We start from the raw sequence: 26,288 nt of genomic DNA, 5'->3' as shown, positions 1-26,288 counted from the left end.
TCCCCAACAGCCCCCCTATGATCACTGGTAGGAGGGTGCCCAACCCCTCCTGCCGGCCCCCCCAACGGCCCCCTATATCGCCAATAGGAGGGTGCCCAACCCCTCCTGCCGGACCCTCCCCCAACAAACCCCGCCATCCCGAAACACCACCCTTAGTCTTACTTTCCAAGTTGGACCGGACAGCTCCTCGCTCGTCTGGCCAGCAGGCCTGCCTCCGTCCAAATGAGGCGGGCCCGCCCCTCCCCTCCCCTGCCTAACCCACAGGATCCTAGGGCCTGATTGGCCCAAGCACCTAAGGCCCCTCCTATAGCGGGAGTGGCTTTAGGTGCCTAGACCAATCAGGCCCTAGGATCCTGTGGGTTGGGCAGGGTAGGGGCGGGCCCGCCTCATTTGGACGGAGGCAAGCCTGCTGGCCATACGTGTGAGGAGCCGTCCGGTCCAACTTGGAAAGTAAGACTAAGGGGGTTCCGGGGTGGGAGGGTTCGTTGGGGGGGGTCCAGCAGGAGGGGTTGGGTACCCTCCTGCCGGCGATCTTAGGGGAGGCCATTGGGAGGACCGGCAGGAGGGGTTGGGTACCCTTCTGCTGAGATTGTCGGGAGGGCCGTTGGGGGGGGTCTACAGAAGGGGTTGGGTGCCCTCCTGCCGTGATCGCTGGGGGGAGGGGAGACTTGCAGCCGTACATGTCGTGTTTGTTTTTGTATAGTTATTAACTAATATTTAACTAAGTTTTAAAGTTTTAAAGAATGTTTCCTTTATACGTAAATAAAGAAAAGTATTTAAAATCGTACCCGTTTGAGGCTTTTATATATGCAGCGGTGACGGTGACGGGGCGGTGAATGGGGTTGCAGTGGCGGTGACGGGGCGGTGAATGGGGTGGCAGTGGCGGTGACGGGGCGGTGAAGGGAATGGCGGTGACGGGGCGGTGCAGAGGATGGTGAGACGGGGACGGGGCGGTGACGGGGACCAATTTTTTCACCGTGTCATTCTCTACTCTGCACTCAAACTGCCATCCTCCTCGCCTCCAAGTTCCGGAAATTGCAAATGCAAGCAGTGTCTCACTTCCGGTTCACCACTCAATTGTTTCCCACGTACATACCTTTATAGGACCCCCAGGGACCCCTGAAGAAGACTTTTTGTCGAAACGCGGACCGTGTTGGGTCCTGTATCCCTAGCGGACTAGGTCCTTTAAGGCTTTTATGTGGATGATTTACTTTTATGTGGATGGAATTATTTTATGTGGATGATTTTAGTGTACCTTTGGAACTTTGATACTTTCAAATAAAGTCCATTTAGGAACATCGTCACTCCACAGAGTTTTTTTGGTTTTCTCTGGATTTTCTTCTTTGTGGATATTTTGGGGTCAATTCCTTTTGTTTTTTACAGCTTGATAAAAGCCTTTGTATATTAAAAAGTTTTGATATCACCTCAGTAAGGCCAATCCTGCCACTTCAAAACCCTAAGCAGAATTATATGACAGTCAGCTTAGTATTGTAGGAATAAGAACAATAAATACTAAATAGTCATAAGTTCCCACTATTAATAACTTTCTTCAGGACCAATCAGAAGTGGCTATTGTCTGAGCAAAGTCACACAGTCAATATCAAAGCAACTCGCATATCGTCATCAGTCCCACAAGTTTTAAACATTACTTTCTTTGACTTTCATTCAAATAACTCTTTAGATTTGAAATTAGAAAAATCTGATAATCAGAAAAATCAATTTGAGACTTCCGGTGATATCACCGAGCGGCACGGTCTGGCTCGGCTCGGATCTTTTTGGTGAAATTAGCAAACCTTTACCATCGGCGTTAGCCTAAATTTAGTAGATAACTTTGCCTGTTGTCTGTGCTTGTTCCATTTGGCTAGTAAGGAGCACTTGAAGTGCTGGATGCTAGATCTGAAATCTCTGGCTGCTGAAGCCCTCCATATCCACTTTAAGATCATGCTTCATACCAGCCAGAGAAGATTTCAGATCTAGCATCCAGCACTTCAAGTCCTCCTTATTAGCCAAATTGGTTTCAAGGTCTGAGGAGCTACAAGCTGCGCTCTCCTCTGCCATACAATTTGGCCGTCCTTTACAGTTGGATCTAGCCGCCATCTTGATCGCTGAGGTTCCGTGGGGATCTTCGGCATAAAAAGCAAAAGTTTGCAAGTCCGGGCATTGTTTCTTGCCTGCCATGGAACAAGCAGAGGACCCAAAGCTCTATGAACTCTCTCAAACTCAAGCTCTGTTATGACCTTTTCCTCAAAATCATTCAAATGTTGCTGGATGACATGGGGCAATGTTTGTATGATTTTGAGGAAAAGGTCATACTGCATGATCAAGATATACTGGGTCTTCAGCCAGGCTGTGATCAGTTTGAAAGTACTGAGGACTTGTTATTGAAAATTGAGGACGGGGAAAATAGAGCCCGACGCAACAATATGAGGGCACAGGGTGTGCCGGAATCTCTTATGGAACGAGATGCATCTAAGCTAATGCAACTGGTGTGTCATCAATTTTTGCAAGCCACGGATCTGGAGGGGGACCTTCCAGAGCTTGAGTTTGAGAGAGTTCATAGAGCTTTGGGGGCTCCGCAACCAGGGAGACCACGTGATTTAGTCGCATGCTTTCTGTGTTTTCCACAAAAAGAATGTATATTGCAGGCGGCCCAGAAGGTGGGTCATATTACCCTGGAGGGCGTTAAAGTGGAGTTGTTTGTTGACCTATCCACCATAACGCTTCATCGCAGAAGGGAATGTCGGGAGGTCACCCGTTGCTTACAGGAGCATAACATCCGCTATAAATGGAGCTACCTTTTTGGACTTGCTTTTGCGGTGGAAAACAAGTTGCATTGCGTTTCTTCGGCAAAGGAGGCCCAGCATATCTTGCAGCATGCTAAACTGTGGACTGCAGAGGATGAGAGATGACGCGGGGGGCTTCAGCTCAGAGATGCCACAGAGTTGATCAGAAGCAGTGCCTACAATGCCACACGGAGCTGCAGAAAGAACAATCAGATACTGGAGGGTGTAGCCTGAGTGGACAACTAGAATAGCTTAAGCCATGTTTTTCTTATAAATATGTCACCTAAGTGCCAGACTTGTCTCTCACTAAATGTAAGAGGCCTAAATACTCCTAGAAAGTATTTATAGGATTGCTATAAGTTTTGTTCAAGAAATGCATCTCCTTCCTCTGGGGGGAAAATATTTCACTCATAAGAAATGAGTACCTGTCATCCCAGGACAAGCAGGCAGGTATTCTCAATAATGGGTGACGTGATCCAACGGAGCCCCTATGCGGACGCCTCACAAGCAGACTTGCTTGAAGAAACTTGAAGTTTCGAGTCGCCCGCACCGCGCATGCGCGAGTGCCTTCCTGTCCAGCACAGGGTGCGTCTCCTCAGTTCTTACTTTTCCGCGGAGCCGAGAAGTCCGTCTTCGACTCTCTGCGTGAAGTGGTTTTCACTTGTGCCTTCTTTATTCCGCAGTTTTGGGTTCTTTTTCTCAGAATTGCTGATTTTCCTCAGGGATCTCTGCTTCATCCCAACCTGCAGTCTCTACACCTGACAGCTTGGTTCCTCTCAACATAGCTCCTCTATAGTTTTCTCAATCTGTGAGGGATGTTTTGGAAGATTCACGGAAGCCTACTACTAGACAATGCTATCACCAAAAATGGACTAGATTCTCTACTTGGTGTTTTTCTCATCATAAGGAGCCTCAACTTTCCTCCTTATCTTCTGTTTTGGACTATCTATTGCACCTTTCACAGTCTGGTCTCAAGTCTACGTCGATCCGAGTCCATCTTAGTGCAATTGTTGCTTTCCATCAGCCTATTGAAGGGAAACCTGTCTCTGCTCATCCTGTGGTTTCCAGATTCATGAAAGGACTTTCAATGTCAATCCTCCTCTCAAACAGCCTCCAGTGGTTTGAGACCTCAATATTGTTCTTGCTCAGCTGACGAAACCTCCATTTGAGCCAATGGACAAGGCTCATCTGAAGTATCTCACTTGGAAAGTGGTGTTTCTCATTGGCCTCACTTCTGCTCGGCGAGTCAGTGAGCTTCAAGCATTTGGTTGCGGATCCAACTTTTACAGTGTTCCATCATGACAAGGTGGTTCTTCGCACTCATCCGAAATTCCTTCCTAAAGTAGTCTCGGAGTTTCATCTCAACTAATCCATTGTACTTCCAGTGTTTTTTCCAAAGCCTCATTCATCATCCTGGAGAATCAGCTCTTCATACTCTGGACTGTAAACGTGCTTTGGCATTCTACTTGGAATGCACCAAACCGCACAGAACTGCTCCTCAACTTTTTATCTCCTTTGATCCGAACAAGTTGGGACGTCCTATCTCTAAGCGTACCATCTCCAATTGGATGGCGGCTTGTATCTCTTTCTGCTATGCCCAGGCTGGATTTCCTCTTCTCAGTAAAGTCACAGCCCATAAGGTCAGAGCACTGGCAGCTTCTGTGGCTTTCCTCAGATCTACACCTATTGAGGAAATTTGTAAAGCTGCTACTTGGTCCTCGGTTCATACCTTCACTTCTCATTATTGTCTGGATACTTTCTCCAGCCGGGATGGACAGTGCCGGGAAATGAACTTCGGATTCCTGAACCATGGAGAGGCGTTGCAAGGACTTCAGGAACCAAACAGATTCCATCTGACCAGCAGGGGTAAGCACGTCTTTGGACACCGACTAGCCCGCTTGCTTCGTAGGGCTTTAAACTAGGTAAGTCGGGGGAGGGTACCCACTCAGATACAAGTGCAGTAAGGAATGATCCTGACAAGGTGAGTCAAAACTCCGATTCTCACTCCAAAGTAAGTGCCCCCATTGCAAACAATTCTCTAGGAGTCACACTACCCCAGGTGGAAAACTCCCCACAGGGACTTAGCAATCACGGGGTATGGAGGGCTATGTATGTTAATGCACACAGTTTAGGCAATAAGATTCTAGAATTAGAGACCGAAATAATGAATGCCGACCTTGACGTGGTGGCAATATCCGAAACTTGGTTCACAGACTCTCATGGGTGGGATATGGCTATACCGGGATACAACTTATTTCGTCAGGACAGAGAGGGAAAGTCAAGGGGAGGTGTGGCAGTATTCATTAAAGAAGACATCAAAACTACCAGAATCACAGATGTCAAGTACACCAGGCAATCCCTCTGGGTGAACCTGGCCAGAGGCAGGGAAAATGCCTGTATCTTGGTGTAGTATATAGACCTCCAAGACAACTGGAAGACAAAGACTCCGAATTAATTGAAGACATAGAGAATATCACTCTACGGGGAGACGCTGTTCTGCTAGGAGACTTCAACATGCCTGACACAGATTGGAACTCATACTCAGCAACAACCAGCGGCAGCAGAAGACTGTTAACATCCATAAAGGGAGCATGACTCAAACAAATGGTATGGGAACCCACTAGGGCCCAGGCGATCCTGGACCTGGTACTCACCAACGGGGATAGCGTCTCGAAGGTCTCGATAGGAGATACACTAGTCTCCAGCTACCACAACATGGTGTGGTTCTACCTCAGGAAAGGTTTCCCTAGATCAAACACGAAAACAAAAGTACTCAACTTCCGAGGCACTGACTTCGAACACATGGGAGATTTCGTCCACCGGACACTGCAGAACCAAGCTACAACCGATGATGTGGAAGCTATGTGGTCATCCCTGAAATCTACCATACATGAAGCGACAAACCTCCACATTAAATCAGTATACAAACGGCGGAGAAACAACAAACCCCAATGGTACTCCGCAGAAATCTTGCACCTCGTCAAGGAGAAGAAAAAAGCATTTATTTCCTACAAACGAATGGAGACTAGGGAAGCTAAACTAGAACATAGGGCGAGGTCTGCAGCGGTCAAAACGGCAGTCAGGGAGGCCAAACTTCGAGTGGAAGAGACTCTGGCAAAGAACATGAAGAAAGGGGACAAATCCTTCTTCAGGTTTTAGTGATAGGACAAAGAACACAGACGGGATAGTACGCCTTAGAATCAGATTCCGATAAAGCAGAACTACTGAATGAATACTTCTGCTCGGTCTTCACCTGCGAGGCACCGGGGCACGGTCCGCAGTTGCAGGCAAGGCCCAGCGTGGAAGACCCGTTTCAGAATTTTGAGTTCACATTTGGCGATGTCTACTACGAACTGGCTAGACTCAAGGTGACCAAAGCCATGGGACCGGACAATCTACACCCCAGGGTGCTCAGTGAGCTGCGTGATCACTGCGTGATTCTGCCTGGCAGAATCGCTATCAGGATTCTTCATTCTCTCCCTAAATTCGGGGAGAGTCCCTATAGACTGGAAAACAGCTAACGTCGTTCCACTGCACAAAAAGGGTTGCAGGGCAGAGGCTGCAAACTACAGACCGGTGAATCTCACATCAATAGTATGCAAACTCATGGAAACACTAATCAAACGTAAATTAGACACAATCTTGGATGAGGAGAATTTACGGGATCCTAGTCAACACGGATTCACCAAGGGTAGGTCCTGCCAATCCAATCTCATCAGCTTCTTTGACTGGGTAACAAAACAGATAGACTTGGGAGAATCCGTGGACGTCGTATGCCTAGACTTCAGCAAAGCTTTCGATAGTGTCCCGCATCGCAGGCTGTTGAGCAAGATGAAATCAATGGGGCTGGGAGAAACACTAACTACATGGGTCAGTGACTGGCTGAGTGGCAGACTTCAGAAGGTGGTAGTTAACGGTACCCTCTCTAAAACATTGGAGGTGACCAGTGGAGTACCGCAGGGCTCAGTCTTGGGCCCACTCCTTTTCAACATATTCATAGGGGACCTAACTCAGGGGCTTCAAGATAAGATAACGTTATTCGCTGACGACGCCAAACTATGCAATATAGTGAGAGACGGCAATTCACCCGATAGTATGACACAGGACCTACATTTGTTGGAGCTTTGGTCCTCGACCTGGCAGCTGGGCTTCAACGCTAAGAAATGCAAGATCATGCACCTCAGCAGCAGAAATCCGTGCAGAACTTACACCTTGAATGGTGAGACCTTAGCTAGAACTTCAACAGAACGAGTCTTGGGAGTGATCATCAGCGCAGACATGAAAACTGCTGATCATGTGGAGAAGGCTTCATCTAAGGCAAGACAGTTGTTAAGTTGCATCCGCAGGAGTTTTGTCAGCCGGAAGCCTGAAGTCATAATGCCATTATATAGAACCATGGTGAGATCTCATTTGGAATACTGTGTGCAATTCTGGAGGCCACACTACCGAAAAGATGTGCTGAGAGTAGAGTTGGTGCAACGGATGGCCACCAGGATGGTCTCGGGGCTCAAGGATTCTCACATCAGCTATTCTCACATCCCACTCACCTCTCCGGGTTGGCTTCTCTGCTAGCTATCTGAACTGAGGAGACGCGCCCTGTGCTGGGCGGGAAAGCACTCAACGCATGCAAGGTGTGAGCGACTCGAAACTTCAAGTTTCTTCAAGCAAGTCTGCTTGCGAGGCGTCCGCATTGGGGCTCCGTTGGATCACGTCACCCACTAATGAGAATAGCTTCCTGCTGCCCCTGGATAACACCTGTTTCGGTAAGTAACTGTGCTTTTTGCGTCCAACCAGATAAAATCTAAAACTAATGGGGTGGCCATTGTCTTTGCAAATTTTCTTTCCCCTGAGGGATAAGGTGGAAGGGAACCTGATTGTGGGAGGAGATTTAATTTAACCCTTAATACAGATTTAGATAATTCCTCCCATTCAGTCACATATGGGAAGGGACATAGGAAGCAACTCCTCCAATTTTTGGAGGCTTGGTACTTGATTGGAGATTACACCACCCATTTGATAAGGAATATACCTACTATGCTGAGCCTCACTCTACTTATTTGAGAATTGATATGTGGATGACTGGGAAAGGACGTTCTTCCGGGGGTGGAAAAAACAGATATTGTGGCTTGGATTTGGTCCAGCCGTACTCCCATCACTTTTACTGTTCATTTGTTGCCTCAGGAAGGGGGTGTTAGGTATTGGTGACTTGATGATAGCTTTTTATTAGAGCCACAGAATGTGAAACAGATTGGTAGAGAGCTACAGGATTATCTTGACTATGATGCTGATGGGGAGACTTCCCCTTCCTCAATTTGGGAATCACTTAAACTGTGTTGAGGGAGGGAAACTTATAGCTTTGGGATCTCATATCTGTAAACACTTGAACAGCAGAGGACCACCCTTCTTTCTCAGATTTATCAGTTGGAATTGTTACATAAGACGGGCTTTGCTGATAAACATGCTGAGGCACTCCTTAAACAGTTACCCCTAGACCTGCAAGCTTTAGGTTACAATCCCTCAAGCAGGAGTATTTCAAAATGACGAACAGAGCTGGGAAGTTTTTAGCACATACGCTGCAGAAGCGTCGGCTTCACAGTTATATAACTACTATAGTAGATGCACAGGGGGTGCATTGCACCACATCGACACACATATATCATACCATACTGATTCTTGTATCCCGCAAATGTCGACTAGGAATCATTGCGGCTTACATAATATTAGAAATGATACAGAGATGTATACCACATGTACATGAATACATTATAACAGATCAGTGTAGTGAAGAGAATAGATGTGTTTTCAATGCCTTCCTGAATTGGAAGTGTGTGGTAAGTTGTCGTAAGCTGCTTGGGAGTTCATTCCAGACTTTGGGTCCTTGGAATTCAAGGGTGGTCTCAAAGAGAGATTTTCTCCAGACCTGGCATGGGGATGGGAGTGGTAGCTTCCAGCGTTGAGTTGTCCTCGAGTCCAGTACTATCAGATATACTCCAGAACAGGATGTCCTTCCAGGGGTGATTCAGTCTTTTCTGGATCAAGTAAAACTCCTGAGTGGATCAAGTAAAACTCCTGAGCCTCATGCCATAATAGGCTGATCAGCTGCACCTATCATTGATGATGAAATTCTTTGGGTGATTAAGGATATGCAGCTGGGTAAGTCACCCAGTTTGGATGGCTACTCTACAAAGTTTTATAAAGTTTTCAAGTAATACCTGGTCCAACCATTGGCTGCCTTCCTTAATAGCCTTGAAGAGAGAACAATGCTTCCTCACTCTTGGCGACTGGTGGGGATCACATAGCTATTGAAACCAGGTAAAGTCCCAAAGCAGTGGTTCCCAAACCTGTCCTGGGGGACCCCCAGGCAGTCAGGTTTTCAAGATATCCCTAATGAATATGCATGAGAGAGATTTGCATATAATGGAAGTGACAGGTATGCAAATCTCTCTCATGCATATTCATTAGGGATATCTTGAAAACCTGACTGGCTGGGTGTCCCCCAGGACAGGTTTGGGAACCACTGACCCAAAGCAATGTAGCTCATATCGGCCAATTTCAATGCTGGGGGTTGACTATAAAATGTTTTCCAAAATTCTGCCGAATCGCTTACAATGTTATATGCCCCGATTGGTCAAGGTTGTGCGGGATCAACAGACCTTTGATAATATTTACAGTGTGTGCCATTTAATCTGGCAAGCCTGATGGTGCGGGGATTCCGCCCTTATTCTAGGTATAGATGCCAAAAAGGCTTTTGAAAGGGTCTATTGGCTCGATCTGTTCCAATTGTTGGAAAAATTGGGTCTCCCTATACTTTTTTGATGTGGCTTCATACTTTTTATAGGGCACCCTTGGCCTGCTTGAAGGTGAATGACTCCTACTTGGACAGTTTCCAATTGGGTTGTGGGACAAGGCAAGGTTGTGCTCTATCCCTCGTTCTGGTTGCTTTGGGGATGGAGCCCCTGGCCCAATTGGTGCATCAGAGTCCAGCTATTCGGGGACTGACCTGTGGCACAGTGGAACAAAAATTTTTATTGTTTTCAGACAATATCTTATTTACTCTCTTGGCCTGTGCGTATTCTTACCGGCCATAACCAGACTTATGGAACTGTATCGGAATTTAAATTTAATGTCACTAAATCAGAGGTTTTGGAGCTCTCCCTTACGGAAGTGGAGAGGGGAAATATACAAGCTTCCTTTTCTTACCATTGGGCTTCTAGCTCATTACGTTATTTAGGAGTTAATCTCACTAGGACTCTATCTAGCCCTTATGCAGTGAACTATCCTGCTCTTCTAAAGCAAATAGATGAAGAATTGGAGCAATGGAAGCTCTTGATTGGGTCGGTTTCATGCTATTAAAATGATGGTACTGCTTAAGTTACATACGTCTTCTCAGCTCTACCGTTCCCTTTATATGCCTCCTTTTTCAAGCATGTGGAAAGGAAGCTCTTCCAGTATATTTGGATTAATATAGCACTGCAGGTCTAGTGTAAAATGTTGTGTCAGCGGAAGAAACAGGGTGGGAAGGGGTACCGCATTTTCTTTCTTACTATCAGGAGGTCCAACTACGTTGTTTAGCAGCCTGGACTTAAGAGATCCCAAAGGGCTGGGTGCGCATGGAACAAGCTATCCTCAATTATGGGTTAAACTTCATGCACGGCTGCTGGGGGGGCAATTATATTTTTCTGGGACAGCCATACTATATGCTCCTCATTTTGCTCCTGAGGAATTGGATAGTATGTTTCAACGCTGGGCGGGAAGGGGATTACTATGGGATAGCTTTTCTCTGAGGGCGAGTTGGTCTCCTCCTACTTGGAGGAGGCATATGGATTGGTGAGACGTGATCTCTTTCATTACTGGCAACTGGTGGATTTTTTTTTTTTTTTTAAAGAGCGCTCCCAGATTTGCAGTAACATCCATCTCCCTTGGAGCGGGCTGCCAGAGAGTGGGCAGGAGTGCTGTTACCTGACTTTACAATGCTATATTACTCTCCATCCCAGGCAGTATCAGATTGCATGGTAAAATGCCACTGGCAAGACCTTTGAGACTAAGGTGTGGGAGAGAGAATTGGGAGCCTTATTACGAGTCGTGGTCGCCAGTAATATGGTTGAAAATGGCTACAAAATGCTCTATCAGTGGCATTATACCCCAGTGTGCCTCAAAGCTATTTTTGGAAAGGGTTCCTCCCAATGTTGGAGAGCCTGTGGGTTTCAGGGTTCCTTCCTACATATTTGGTGGTCTTATCCTAAAGTTACAACGTTTTAGGAACGGGTTATGAATTTTGTTTCTGAGGTATTGGGCGTCTCAGTGGACAAATCAATTGAATGCTGTCTGCTGAATGTTGCCTCTCTAGCATTACTACCTCATCAGCATAAATGGGTCACCCAAGTAGTAACAGCTAGATGCCTTGTAGTGGCAGCAGCCTGGAAAAAGCAGGAACTCCCCCTTTTGAATAGTGTCTTTGAGAGAGTAAACCATGGTTCATAGTCGAAAATGCGCAGGACAATCCAGCGCCGACAATACGGAGCAGAGAGTCACGCGCAGGACATCAGCGCGCTGGACTTAAACTTAATTTTTTTTTTTTTTTTTATAATATAATATTTATTTATTGGGCAACAAAAACAACATACAGTACAATACCATTCTTGTACAAAACATCAACACCGAGATATAAACAGAACAAGATAATCCCCGCAAGTGCAGGTATGCATAGCTCCAAAACAGCCCAATACAGTGTTTTACCATTAACCCCCAACCGCCCTCCATGTAGAACCCCACTCTCTCCCACCCTCCCAAGCCCCCCCCCAAAACCCAGACCCCTGTGGTGCCTAACACTCTAAATGAGAATATGTCAAGAGAGGAAAAAAGAAGGAGAAAAAGAAAAAGTAGAAGTATCTAGAGGAATAATTCCCTAGAATAAAGAGACCAGGACACAAGTCCCATCACAGCCAGTGCGAAGGAAAGAGCGCATGAACCCCCACCCAGGCCTCACTGTCCGGACGATTAGCTATTCAATAATATACTCCGTTCCCTATGAGTAAGGGACAACCAGTATCCCTCCCACACATCCTGAAATTTAGCCCATCTGCTCTCATCGGGGGACCCCGCCATCTTGCGCTCTACTAGCGCTAACTCAAATAGGGACCCATGCCATTGGGGAAAAGATGGTGTAGAAGGAACCCGCCAGAATATTAAGATGGCCCTCTTGGCCAGGAGCAAAGCCTTGAACACAAACAATTTTTGTCCCCCAGAGCAACTGGAGAGAGCCGCTCCGTCATAGAAAAGCGCCACCTCCGGGGTGCATGCTAGAAGCGTGAGGGATAGGGAAGACAGGAAAGCCCACACTCGCTTCCAAAAAACCTGTATTTGAGGGCAGCCCCAAAACATATGTCCCAAGGTAGCAGAAGTCGCAGAGCATTTGGGACAGCGCTCATGCTCCGCAAAGCCAGCTCTGCAGGCTCTCCGGGGAGAGATAAACATTCTCTGGAAGAATTTATACTCCTGTTCCCTGTATATCATATTGCAGGAAAGAGTTCGCAGGTAAACAAAACAATGGGAAAGCATTGTGGACGCGATAACGCAGCTCAGGTCAGCGCTCCATGCCCCTGCCAGTAAGTCAGCCCTCTCCGACGACAAAGGCATTTGTAGCTCAGTGACATAGAAACGAAGGCGCGGAGCAGAATCCTCCCATAAAGCCAGGCTTTGACCTAGTCTCTTCGCCGCCCCAGCGCTTCGGCCGGCCTCCTCAAGACCAATTACATAATGGCGGAGCTGCCCATAACTAAAAGTATCCACTCGATCCAGCCCATATAAAGACGCCAGTCCCGAGGCGGACAAAAGAACTCCACGGTCGTCCAGAACATCTCCCACTCTACGAATTCCCCGCGAATGCCAGAGCCGAAAGACCCGACTGTCACTGCCCGGGCTAAACAGGGGATTCCCCACAAGTGGCAGCATAGGAGAGGCATTATAAGTTACACCCAGCCGTTTACAAAGCAATTTCCAAATGAGTCTCATATAGGCCCACACCACATGTCCCCGCTGTAAGGGGTCCAACTGGGCCGAGGGGGCATGTAGCAGGAACAGCCCGGAGACCGGATACAAAAAGTCCCGTTCAACCAAAAAAGTCAAGAAGGAGGAGCTCTCTAGACACCAATCTCGGACTAATCTCATACCGCACGCTAGATTATAGGCTCTCAAGTCCAAGAGGCCGAACCCTCCCTGCGCCTCCGGTAACATTAAGACATGCAGGGGCAGTCGGGGCCGTCGCCCCCTCCACAAAAACATCCGCAGAGCCCCATACAATTCGTCTAGATCCGCCCGGCGCAACCATATTGGCAAAGTCTGGAGCAGGTATAACCAGCAGGGCACTATCATCATATTATATAAAAAAATACATCCTGCCAAGGAGACCGGTAATGCTCCCCACAGGCGGAGGCTCTCAATAGACCGTCGAAGCAGGGGCCGTACGTTTATCTCATAAAGGCGTGATAGAGATGCCGGTATGAAGACCCCCAAATATTTCACCTGTAGAGAGGCTTCCTTCATGGGGAAATCCGACCAATTATGCGAGATATTTAGATGGATAGGTAAAGCCTCAGATTTAGATACATTAAGCTTTAGACCCGATAAATCTCCAAATGAAGCAAACAGATCCAGCAAAGGAGAAAGATGTGAGACCGGATCAGTGAGGAGGACCATTATATCATCCGCGAAGACCATGCATCTCAGGGATGATCCCCTAGTCTCCACCCCCACGATCGAAGGATGAGTACGAATACCTAATAGTAGGGGTTCTAAAAATAAGATATAAAGCAAGGGAGACAAGGGGCAACCTTGCCTGGTGCCTCGCCGTAAGGAAAAAACCGAGGACGGCTGCCCATTGACCAGCACCGCCGCCTCCGGATCTGAGTACAAGGCTCGTAGAGCCCCCATAAAAAACCCCTCCATCCCATATCGGTGTAACAATGGGAAAAGAAAGGCCCACTCAACCCGATCGAAGGCCTTTTCGGAGTCAAAACTAATAGCTAAAGCCTGCTGTTTCTGTGAAGCGCAATGGGCTAATGCAATCAAAAGCTTACGAACATTGTGACCCGCCTGTCTCCCCTTCACAAAACCCGCCTGTTCCGCCCCTACCAACGAGGGAACCATAGGGGCCAATCTATTAGCCATTATTCGGGCCAGAATCTTTAAGTCAACGTTGATGAGTGAAATAGGGCGGTAGGACTCCACCAAAAGCGGGTCCTTGCCAGGTTTAGGTATGACTGTTATCAACGCCCGATTAGATCCCACTGGGAAATGTCCCCCCTCTACCGACTGTTGAAAATAGTTTCTCAGCGGGTCAGCCACGTGGCCCTGCAGTATTCGATAGAATTCCCCACTATAGCCGTCCGGGCCCGGGGACTTACACAGAGGAAGATTCTTTATTACCCCCAATACTTCCTCCCGAGTAATTGGGGAGGCCAAGCTTTCTCTATCCTCCTCCGAGAGACGAGGTAAAGGGAGAGAATCTAAGTATTCTTGAATCGAGACATCCCTATCCACCACCTCCGCCGAATAAAGAGTGCTATAAAATGTAACAAAAAGCCGTTCTAAGTGGGATTGTGCTGTCACTAGCCGCCCCCCGGCGTCTCTAAGAGAGGTAATGGAGGAAGACCCCCTCCGCGCCTTAGTCAACTGGGCCAACATTCTGCCCGGCTTGTTTCCAAAACGGTGTAATCTATACTTATAATAAAAAAGGGTTTTTTGGGCACGTTCATGTAATAGGGCATGGAGCGCCGACTGCGCCATTTGAAATTCCCGTTTATGGGACCCCGTAGGGGAACGAAGGGCCAGAAGCCTGCTCTCCCGAACCTTACGCTCAAGGGCCAGAATCCTGGCTGCCAGCATCTTCTTTTTACGAGCACAGTAAGCCAGCACCGCACCCCGGAGCACCGCCTTAGCTGCTTCCCAGAAAAGACATCCCTCCCCGACATGCTCACTATTGAATTCTGCATAATCGCGCCACTGCTGCTCAAGGAATGTCTTGAATTCAGGGTCGGAGTACAAGGCTACCGGAAATCTCCATTTTCCCCCTCCACCCTGGTGGCCCCCAGTCAGATTCACATCCATCCACACCGGAGTGTGATCGGAGATGACCAGCGCACCTATTTCTGAGTGATATACTTCTGAAAAGAAAGAACGAGATAGAAAAATAAAATCAATTCTTGATGAGGAATCATGCGCTCTAGAAGAATGTGTGTAATCCTTTTCGTCAGGGTGCAAAGTTCTCCAAACATCCACCAGACTCAGTGCATCCATCCACGCTAGGAGCCCATTGTCAGATCTACCCGACGGCCGGAGGTCTCCCCTGACAGAATCCAATACTGGATCCAAGACAGAATTAAAGTCCCCCAAAAATATCATAGGGACCCCCGGCGTCTGAGAGACGGACATTAGAACCCCCAGAAGCTTCTTGTAAAAGGCTCGTTGGGCACTGTTGGGAGCATACACTGATATCAGAAGCACTGGTCTGTGGGACAGCATGCCCTGAACTATTACATAGTGGCCCTCTGGGTCAGAAATGACTCGGGAATGTACGAAGGGTATCGCTTTACGGATCAGCAAGGCTACCCCAGCCTTTGCCTTAGGGGAAGAGGCTGAACAGCACTGGCCTACCCACGACCTTCTCAATTTACCATGTTCCTCCACACTAAGTTTAGTCTCTTGCAACCCCACAATGTCTGCCTGGTGTCTCGCTAAGTGTTGTAAAATCTTAGTCCTCTTAATAGGGGAATTAATACCCGAAACATTCCACGTCACACAACGCACTCCTCGTTTAAGTGACATCCCACACAAAGATCAGATCAACCCTCTGAACACAAGAAAAAGAAACCGTTGCCAGGAGTCCCAGCCCCCCCCCCAGCAACCAAACAACCAATCCTCTCTCATCCATATCTATGTCAGCACCATACGCATCCCCCCCTTCCTCTCCCCACCCACTGCTCCCAAGTCCCTCCCCCACCCTTCCCCTCCCCACCAGATACCACCACTCCAACAGAGGGACTCCCGGAGGCCCAGACCCCCTCCCCCGACCCATGAAAAACAGTATCCCAGTAAATCACATATCGAAAGCAACAACCTGGCAGCAAATAACTAAACTCATAGGTAGGTCTTAACCCCATCCCGGCCAATGATAACAAACCCAAATACCCCGACTACCTACAGCTATTGACCCCATGAGGGAAAGCCCACCATGTAATTCCCAATAAGCCAGCAAGTGTTATAATAACATAGTCACACAGACCCCAGTTTCCAGATAAATAGCACACAACAGGAAAGTTCCGCTGAAAGCCCCTGGAAGGGGCTCACCCACTCTTCAGCAGCCCTAGGGCCGCCAGCCAATAGGTGCCAGGAACCAGAGCGCCCACTCAGGTGCGAGCTGCCAAGTCAGGGAACCAGATATTCAGCTGTGTGCGGGCCGCTGCACTCGTGTCAAACACTACAGGTTGTCCGTTGTAAAGGACCTGAAGTTTGGCAGGGAATTGTAGGGTAAAACGCAACTGCTTCTCCACCAAGATTTTGCAGACTGGTGAATAGCCTCTTCGCAGGGCTGCCACTTGTGCCGAGTAATCCTGAAACAGCAGAATCCTATGGTTCTGGAATAAGAGTTCTTTCCGTTGTCTAAAGTTCTTCAAAAGCAAATCCTTGAGAGCGAAATTCAGAATTCGTATAATCACTATTCTGGGTTTAGGCGACCCCTCCTGCTTTCTGCTCAGTCTATGGGCCCTCTCAATCCTGAGAGGGCCAAAGGCAGAGGACACAAGCAGCTCCTCCGCTAGCCATTTTTCCAGCACCGTAAGTAGGTCTGGATCCAGCACAGTCTCTGGGATGCCTACCAGACGTAAGTTGTTTCGCCTGGAGCGATTCTCCAGGTCTTCCAGCTTGTCCGACGTGTTCTGGACTGTGTGCTTGAGCTGGCGAAGTTCTTCCTGCACCATAGTGAGAGAGTCCTCAGCAGTGCTCACTCGTTGCTCCACCTCAGTCACCCGATTATTAAAAGTTGTCACGGAGGCCGAGAGTGTTGCCAATGATTCGGTGACTTGATCCAGCCTGGTCCCCAAGGCCAGAACCACCGCCTCAGTAATTCGTGCGACCATGTCTTCGCACGTGGCATCCGCGGTTTCCGTGGCGCCCGCCATTTTGCCGTCGGCCCCCGGTCCCGATTTCGGCTTCTCATGTTCTTTTCTTCCGCCTCTAGATGCCATATCCGGGGTTCCTTTTTGGACAAATTTGTCCATATAACTGCTTGCCTGCTGCTGTATATTCTGGGGTATTTTCGTTCAGAGAATCTCAGTCAAAAGGGCCGGTGCAGAGGGAGAACAGCGGAGCTCAGGGGAAACACGTCTTCCCTGCGCTCTGCACGGCCACGCCCCCCTAAACTTAATTTTAAAGTACTCCAAGTGGGGGGTTGGGGAGGGAACCCCCACAGTTAAGTTAGTACTGTTTGCGCTACCGTTGGGTGGGGGTGTTGGGGGAGGGGAACCCCACATTATAGAAGGAAGAGGCATTTTTCCCTTTTTTTAGGGAAAAACATCGATTTCCTCTGTAATATGGGGGGTTCCCCCCACCCCCCTTGGAGCACTTTAAAATTAAGTTTAAGTCCGGCGCGCTGATGTCCTGCGCCAAGTATTGTCGGCGCTCGATTGTCTCGCACACTTTTGTCCCGTCACCGTAAACCATATATTGTGATAAAGGGTGGGTGGTTGGGGGGGTTTATTATATCACTAGAATATTATGTGGTAGAGTTTAATGTGCTATTGTGAAATAACTTGTATAGAATATTCTTTTGTGCACTTGCTGTTCAATTTGAAAATGAATAAAGAACGTTAAAAAAAAAAAATTAAAAAAAAAAATATTTTTGATGTCCAAATTGACAGCTCTTCGTAGAAATAAGCTCTCTCATTTCCAGAAAGTTTGGACTCCCTTTCTTGCATGGAGTGAGAAATTTCAACCCATGCTGCTTATTTTCATCTATTGCTGACATTCACACTACACACCCACACTATTTAGAGTTTGTTCTGTCATATGGGGTGGGGGGTCTGGATAGTGGTAGAGGGATACTTTCAGAATTGACTTGTTAGATTCGTAGACTCTAGGCGACATTGTCTAGCCATGTACTGAAGAGCTACAGTACATCATAAGTGGAACCTATGGTTTTATGTTGGCTATACTTTTATGTCCTTTTGCTACTGTCTGGTGTACTACAGCTTTTTTTTAAATTTTGCTTCATATGGTTCAATAAAGTTTATAAATTTTTTTAAAAAAGAAAAATCAATTTGATAGGAGAGTCCATGCCATATGGAAAACTGCTCCTGCTGAAAAACCAGAATTATTATTATTTCCACTTCAAATAAATTTATATAAAAAAATATTATATCATGGGGAGGGAGGGAAAGGGATTTACCGTATTTTCACGCAAATAACGCGCACCCGTATAAAACGCGCACACGGGTATAGCGCGCAGAAATCACGATGATATGTACAAAAACTTTGGTATACCGCGCTCACGGGTATACCGCGCATGCTGCCCGACGCTCCTTTCGCCCGCCCTGACTTTCCGTGCGCTGTCCCGACTCTCCGTTCACCCCCCCCTGACTTCCGTGCACTGTCCCCCCTTGAAGGTCTGTCCCCATCCTGAAAGCCTGATGCCCCCCCCGACGTCCGATACATCCCTCCCCCCCGAAGGACCGCCGACTCCCCAACAATATCGGGCCAGGAGGGAGCCCAAATCCTCCTGGCCACGGCGACCCCCTAACCCCACCCCGCACTACATTACGGGCAGGAGGGATCCCAGGCCCTCCTGCCCTCGACGCAAACCCCCCTCCCCCCAACGACCGCCCCCCCCCAAGAACCTCCGACCGCCCCCCAGCCGACCCGCGACCCCCCTGGCGACCCCCACGACCCCCCCACCCCCCTTCCCCGTACCTTTGGTAGTTGGGCCAGAAGGGAGCCCAAACCCTCCTGGCCACGGCGACCCCCTAACCCCACCCCGCACTACATTACGGGCAGGAGGGATCCCAGGCCCTCCTGCCCTCGACGCAAACCCCCCTCCCCCCCAACGACCGCCCCCCCCAAGAACCTCCGACCGCCCCCCCAGCCGACCCGCGACCCCCCTGGCGACCCCCACGACCCCCCCACCCCCCTTCCCCGTACCTTTGGTAGTTGGCCGGACAGACGGGAGCCAAACCCGCCTGTCCGGCAGGCAGCCAACGAAGGAAGGAGGCCGGATTGGCCCATCGATCCTAAATCTCCGCCTACTGGTGGGGCCTAAGGCGCGTGGGCCAATCAGAATAGGCCCTGGAGCCTTAGGTCCCACCTGGGGGCGCGGCCTGAGGCACATGGTCGGGTTGGGCCCATGTGCCTCAAGCCGCGCCCCCAGGTGGGACCTAAGGCTCCAGGGCCTATTCTGATTGGCCCACGTGCCTTAGGCCCCACCAGTAGGCGGAGCTTTAGGATGGATGGGCCAATCCGGCCTCATTCCTTCGTTGGCTGCCTGCCGGACAGGCGGGTTTGGCTCCCGTCTGTCCGGCCAACTACCAAAGGTACGGGGAAGGGGGGTGGGGGGGTCGTGGGGGTCGCCAGGGGGATCGCGGGTCGGCTGGGGGGCGGTCGGAGGTTCTTGGGGGGGGCGGTCGTTGGGGGGGAGGGGGGTTTGCGTCGAGGGCAGGAGGGCCTGGGATCCCTCCTGCCCGTAATGTAGTGCGGGGTGGGGTTAGGGGGTCGCCGTGGCCAGGAGGGTTTGGGCTCCCTTCTGGCCCAACTACCAAAGGTACGGGGAAGGGGGGTGGGGGGGTCGCCAGGGGGGTCGCGGGTCGGCTGGGGGGGCGGTCGGAGGTTCTTGGGGGGGGGGGGGCGGTCGTTGGAGGGAGGGGGGGTTTGCGTCGATGGCAGGAGGGCCTGGGATCCCTCCTGCCCGTAATGTAGTGCGGGGTGGGGTTAGGGGGTCGCCGTGGCCAGGAGGGTTTGGGCTCCCTTCTGGCCTAATATTGTCGGGAAGTCGGCGGTCCTTCGGGGTGGGGGTGCGAGTGGTCCTGCCGGGGGGGGGGGATGTATCGGACATCGGGGAGTCGGCCGGGCAAGAGGGCTTGGGCTCCCTCTTGCTCCGATCGTGGATGCGGGTCGGGTGGGAGCGCGTGCGAGCGGTCGTTCGGGGTGGGGGTGCGAGCGGTCTGGCCAGGAGGGTTTGGGCTCCCTTCTGGCCCGATATTGTCGGGAAGTCGGCGGTCCTTCGGGGTGGGGGTGCGAGTGGTCCTGCCGGGGGGGGGATGTATCGGACGTCGGGGAGTCGGCCGGGCAAGAGGGCTTGGGCTCCCTCTTGCTCCGATCGTGGATGCGGGTGCGGGTGGGAGCGCGTGCGAGCGGTCGTTCGGGGTGGGGGTGCGAGCGGTCCTGCTGGGGGGGTGAATCGGGCGTCGGGCGGGGTGGGAACTATGTTTTAAAACTTTTGTATACCGCGCTCACGCATATAACGTGCGAGGGGTATGCGCGGTAGGTAAAAACGCGTATAACGCGCGCGTTATATGCGTGAAAATACGGTAGGTTTTTTTTTTGTTTCCTTTTTCCATGTTTTTAGCTGATTATTCTTGTTACGCATTGTATTCTGTATTGGTTTTGTAGCTGTTGTATTTGGTGTAACTTCTTTTTGTGAAAATTTTCAATAAAGAATGTTTGGAAAAAATATATATATTATATCAAATATAAACATATTCCATTTAATAAAGAAATTCATAAAATTTTATCTCCTCGCATAGTAAACAGCAGCCTTTAGGTTTCACTGCATTCCTCCGCACAGCTCACTAAGAGAGGCAGGCAGATCAATTTTTAAAGCAGTGAGGATATCACATATGGTCCACTCCAGCCAGTAGGATTCCATTTAGCAATTCAAATAGCAGGCATCCAGTCAATCTCTAAATTAAGCCCATTAGGGTGTACACAGTTCAAAGTGTAGATTCACCAATTTCTCCTTATAATTCAACAGGAATTCCCTGTGTCCAGGCGAGGTCCACACGAAGGGCCATCAGCATGATCCGCATGGTCATCTGCCCTTTATGGGCCGAGGATCGGGCTGGATATAGGTGGGTGGCTCCTACTTGCCCTGGAGCCTGGATTGTAGCAGTGAGGGAGCTCTGGTGAGGTAAGGAGAGACATGGCAGCCCAGTCTTCCTCCTTACCCTGCTTTCTACTGGTGCAACTTCCTTTGCTAGCCCTTTATGAGCCAAGGTTCAGACTGGATATGGGTGGGTGGGACTCCTACTTTAGCGAGAACACTGGAGCCTGAATCATCACGGTGAGGGAGTTCCTGTGTGTTAAGGAGGAATGTGGTAGCCAGGTCTTCCTCCTTACCCTGCTGGCTGTTGATATAAAGGAATAAACCGTTAAAACAGATGATGCTAAAGGGGCCTCAATTTTTAACCATTAACAGTAGAAACACCTTTTCTACTCACAAGAAATGAGAACTTTGGACCAATAGAGGCAAGAAGTTGATAATATGCATTAAGATTTTATTATTTCTTACTTTTACCCAGTCATTTCTTTTTATTCTTTGGAGTTTCCTGCTGAATTAGAGCCAGGGCTGGGATTAAGCACCATGAGCATTCATAACTACTTAGGGATTTCTTCCCTTATTTAGTATGTTCTTCTAAGTTGCTGAAAAGACTGGCAAATGAGCTTCAACATAGGGAAATACAAGGTCATGCATGTAGGGAAAAAAAACCCGATGTTCACTTACAAAATGGGAAACTCACCACTAGGGGTGAGCAACCTTGAAAGAGACCTGGGAGTGATGGTAGACACAACCTTGAAGGCGTCGGCACAGTGTGCGGCAGCCTCAAAGAAAGTAAACAAAATGTTGAGTATCATTAAGAAAGGTATCACGACCAGGACGAAGGAAGTCATCCTGCCACTGTATCGTGCAATGGTGCGCCCGCACCTGGAGTACTGTGTCCAGTACTGGTCGCCATACCTCAAGAAGAACATGGCGGTACTTGAGAGAGTCCAGAGAAGAGCAACTAAGCTAATAAAGGGTATGGAGGACCTCTCATATACTGACAAACTGAAAAGGCTGGGGCTTTTCTCCCTGGAAAAGCGGAGACTTAGAGGGGACATGATAGAAACCTTCAAAATCATGAAGGGTGTAGTAGAAAAAGTAGATAGGGACAGATTTTTCAAATTATGGGGAAATACAAGTACAAGGGGGCACTCGGAGAAATTGAAAGGGGATAGGTTTAGAACAAACGCCAGGAAGTTCTTTTTCACACAGAGGGTGGTGGATACATGGAACGCGCTACCAGAAGAAGTGATAAGCAGGATCATGCTACAGGGCTTCAAAGAAGGTTTGGATAGGTACCTAGAGGACAAAGGGATTGAGGGGTACAGATAGGAGTAGAGGTAGGTTATAAGGAGAGGATTAGAGGTAAGTTACAAAATTAGTCTGGGATCATTGTTCAGGCGATAGGCCTGATGGGCCGCCGCGTGGGCGGACCGCTGGGCAGGATGGACCTTTGGTCTGTCCCAGCGGAGGTACCTTCTTATGTTCTTATGTTCTTAACATTCCTTGGCCATGAGCCATCTACCAGGGTGTGTTTGATGCCCTGCAATCATGGCCCTAAACCTGACCACTGGTGTGGCTGTTGCTCTGTGACTAGGGCTTCCTCATTCCTGGGGCCTTCACAACAGTCTCAGCCAACAGAGGGAATATCAAACCTGTACAAGTGGTTAAATTTATTTATTTATTCATTCAATTTTCTAAACCATTCTCCCAGGATTGCTCAGAATGGTTTACATGAATTTATTCAGGTACTCAAGCATTTTTCCCTGTCCTGGCGGGCTCACAATCTATCTAATGAACCTGGGGCAAAGGGGGGTTAAGTGACTTGCCCAGGGTCACAAGGAGCAGCGTGGATTTGAACCCACAACTTCAGGGTGCTGAGGCTGTAGCTTTAACTACTGTGCCACACTCTCCCCATTTTCTTTCCACAAGAGTCACTGAGTCAACCCTAAGTTGCTTTGAACTAAAATTTTGATGATGTTATTTTTAGATGAAAAGGCAGTTTATCTGTCTTTTCCTGATTATTTTCTTTCTTTTCAGGCCCAAAGAGATTCTCTCCTGCTGCTCTCAAGCATCGCATGACAGCTGAACTGAACTACTTAAGTGCTATTGAAGAATCTGTGCACCAGCTCTCTGATATGGAACGTGTTAGGGGGATATCTCTTGCTCAACAAGAGACAGTCTCCCTGGCACAGATTCTGAAGGTAACCTAAGGATCTATTATTGTAAGCCATCCAGAGACAGGTACTCTATTTTTTAATTGGGTTCCATAAACTTGGTGTAAATATCCAATTCCTCAACTAATCTGGAATTGAAAGGGGACTAAAGAACTTTAAAAATGATAAAGGGAATTGAATTCCTCTCATATGAGGAAAGGCAAAAGATATTAGGGCTCTTCAATTTGGGGGAAAAAAATCAACTGAAGAGGGGGATATGATAGAGGTCTACAAAATTATGAGTCTAGAATGTGTAAAAGTGAATAGCTTTTTTTTTTTTTCCTCATTCAGAAAGTACTAAGACTAGGGACACTAAATGAGGTTACATGGTAATACTTTTAAAATGAATAGGAGAAAATACTTTTTACACTCAGTGAAAAGTTAAGCTCTGGAACTTGTTGCCCAATGTCTCGCACACTTTTCGGCTGGCAGCACACTAAATCCAGTACCCCAGCCAGAAGGCACCCTGAAGTGCAGGGACGTCAACGCGGAAGCCCATCCTGGGAGAGGCATGTTCTGTGGGCAGTCAGCTGGCATGGATGACTCTCCTCCTGACCAGTGTGTCGTGGCACACCTGAAATCTAAGGAGGCTCACAGTTTGCGATACACTGTTGTTGCCAGAGGATGTGGTTGCAGCGGATTTAAAAAAAGGTCTAGACAAGTTCCTAGAGGAAAAGTCCATAGTCTGCTATTGAGATAGACACAGGAAAAGCCATTGCTTGTCCTGGGATTGATAGTTGTAATCTTGCTACTATTTGGGATTCTTCCAAGCCTTTATGAAAGCCAGATACTGAGCTAGATGGACCACTGGTCTGACCCAGTTATGGCTATTGCTATGTTCTAAAAATCTGTAAATAATTCTTTAGATACATATCCTTCTTATTCTGCTTTATCCATTCACAGGCCCAGCAAGAGCGCCATGAACGGGACTTAACTCTGCTGAAAATCAAGGCAGAACAGGAAGCACAAGAGAGTCTAAGGCAGCTGGAGGATGCCAGGCAGAAAGCAGCTCAGGTAATGAGATGCAAAAACTACCACTAAAGCCGGGCAAAAAGTAAGTCGTTCATAACAGCAGGATTTTAAGGAAAGAGATTACAGTAGTTCTTAAAAACCAATATGTAAAGAACTCTAACAACTCTGTATGAGCTAAGTTGGGCATGAGAATATATTGGTTTCTATCTGGAAAAGTAAAAATTGGGCACATTTATAAGTACTTAAATGCAGTAATCAGTCTCTAAAATAATCTCCTCACATTAATAGCATTGACTGGTATGTAGTTAGCTACCTTTCACAGCAGGTTGCACAGAGAGGAATCGCCAACATTCTTGTACAATCCCACTCTATTCCGGGACTAGTGGGTTATTTTCCTATACTTGCAAGAACTTGTAGGAAGCCTCATAATTTCAGTCTTAAGCTCCTCTCATCTTGCCTTAGGACTGTCCCCTTAAGAAGCAGTTTCTTACAAGCCAGACCTTAGGACATAGTCTATTCTGCCCGTGTTAGTATTTTAGTTTGCGGTTTTTGCCCTCATGCTGCAAAGGTTCCCCGTGGGGGACAGCTCTGATTGCTAGAGATCGCAGACTTTTTGGTCCAAGTCTGCTTCCAGGGGGCTGGCTGCTTGTCAGTGCACCCTCTGGACAATCTGCACTGCTGAATGGTGCTCCAGGAACATTCCCTTAGGAGTTAGCTCACTCCAGATTCATCTGCTAGAGGGTTGGGTGCAAGCTGCTTGGCTCCGTCATGGTGTTCCTGAGATCAGGGCCAGACTGTGTTGCTCCGCCAGGCTTGTTCGCAGTGTGTTTGAGGGTGGCAGAGGTCCCGGCCATGGATGTCTGATCAGTGGGGCAGTCCGAAGATCTGAAGTCCAGCTTGTCTGCTTAAATCAGAAGATCTCCCTACAATTTACGCAGATTCAGCTTTTCTGGCAGTGTTTTCCAGACAGCATATGGCACAGTGAGTACAGGCTGACAGCCTAAATCAGCGATTTTGGGGGGTATTAAAAAGCAGGTTTTGGTGGGTTTCTTAGTGTGCCCTAGCCCTCCCCAACTCTAAAATTCCAAAATCACCATTTTTTTAAGGGTTCCTGTGCTTTTCCCAGGCAATTTTATAGTAAATAGGCACCCGCAGTGGCCATCTTGAATTTTCCCAGTCTGAATTAAAAGCTATTTTTAGCCTCTGCAGGCTTTGTTTTTGCAAGAAAATCATTCAGATGGATTCCCCAGAGCAGGATTTGGGGGATTCATGCCCCATTTGTGGTGGATGGTTGTCAGGTGTGCAGCTGTGTTTCACAAGCTCTGCGGCCTGCGAGAGGGGTGAAATTTGTTCAGACCCCATGCCCTTAACCTCTGAAGGGAGTCTTGTCACTGTTTCTACCCTTGGGCCCAAAAATTGAGGGTGAGGGGGGCGGCGGAGAGTGCGCAGCCGCTACTCCGGGGAAATGCAATCGTGTCTCAGGGGAAAAGTCACACAAGACTTCCAAGAAGGGTCTGCAGGAGGCGGCTCCTGCTCCGGAGGATGGTGTTTCTCCCTACTTTATTAATATGATTGTATCAGATTTATTTGGGTAAGAAATCCATGCCTGTCTCCCTTCTGCAGGCATCCTCGCAAGCCATGGAGACCCTTCTGCTGCTGGACCAGGGTCTTTTCTCCTGTCCCCTTTCTGGGGTTTGTCACTTTGCCAGCTGCACCCACCATTGTTCTTAATACCCTGACAATTCCTCTGCTAATGCAGGCTGACACCACTGCTGCAGGAGATGTGGCTGCCCTAGCCGATCTCCAGGAGAGAATCCCACCACGCATAGATTTTTCAAACCTGCACATCTAATGGATTTGATTTCCAAGTCCCTCCAGGAATTACACCTGGAGGCTGAGCAGCTTATCTCTGCAGAATGTTCTCTAATGAGTGATCAAAGGCTGCAATCCACCATGTTTCCCAATCATCCTGACATTGTGCGGATTCTCACGGACATTTGGGAGGCCTCGAAGGCCCTTTGAAATATGCTAGGGTCATGCCTAGGCTCTACTCCTTGGTGGATGCTTTTAACCAGCGTTTTGCTTCCCCAAAGGTGGATTCCTTGGTGGCACAGGTTGCCAAGTGCACTTCTCTCCCCAGTGACCATGGGGAGGGGGGGTTTGGTCTTGAAGGATGCTCAGTACTATAGAGTGGATTTCATTCTCAAGCGCCTGTTTGACTCAGCGCTCCCTGCC

General features: G+C 48.6%; 1 protein-coding gene across 3 annotated transcripts in view; it reads left to right on the top strand.

Moving 5' to 3' along the window:
• CEP350 (centrosomal protein 350) overlaps positions 1-26,288 on the top strand; it is a 411,819-nt gene that overhangs the window by 161,511 nt on the left and 224,020 nt on the right. For all 3 annotated transcript variants that reach the window (XM_033915952.1, XM_033915951.1, XM_033915950.1), the window contains exons 17-18: positions 22,906-23,069; positions 23,985-24,095. In XM_033915952.1, the coding sequence (XP_033771843.1) occupies positions 22,906-23,069; positions 23,985-24,095 (275 nt within the window). The remainder of the gene's footprint in view (positions 1-22,905; positions 23,070-23,984; positions 24,096-26,288) is intronic.

The sequence above is a fragment of the Geotrypetes seraphini genome, chromosome 12, assembly GCF_902459505.1.
Source record: "Geotrypetes seraphini chromosome 12, aGeoSer1.1, whole genome shotgun sequence".
NCBI lineage: Eukaryota > Metazoa > Chordata > Amphibia > Gymnophiona > Dermophiidae > Geotrypetes > Geotrypetes seraphini.
Note: the sequence above shows the minus strand (reverse complement) of the source record. Positions and strands in the feature narration are given on the sequence as shown.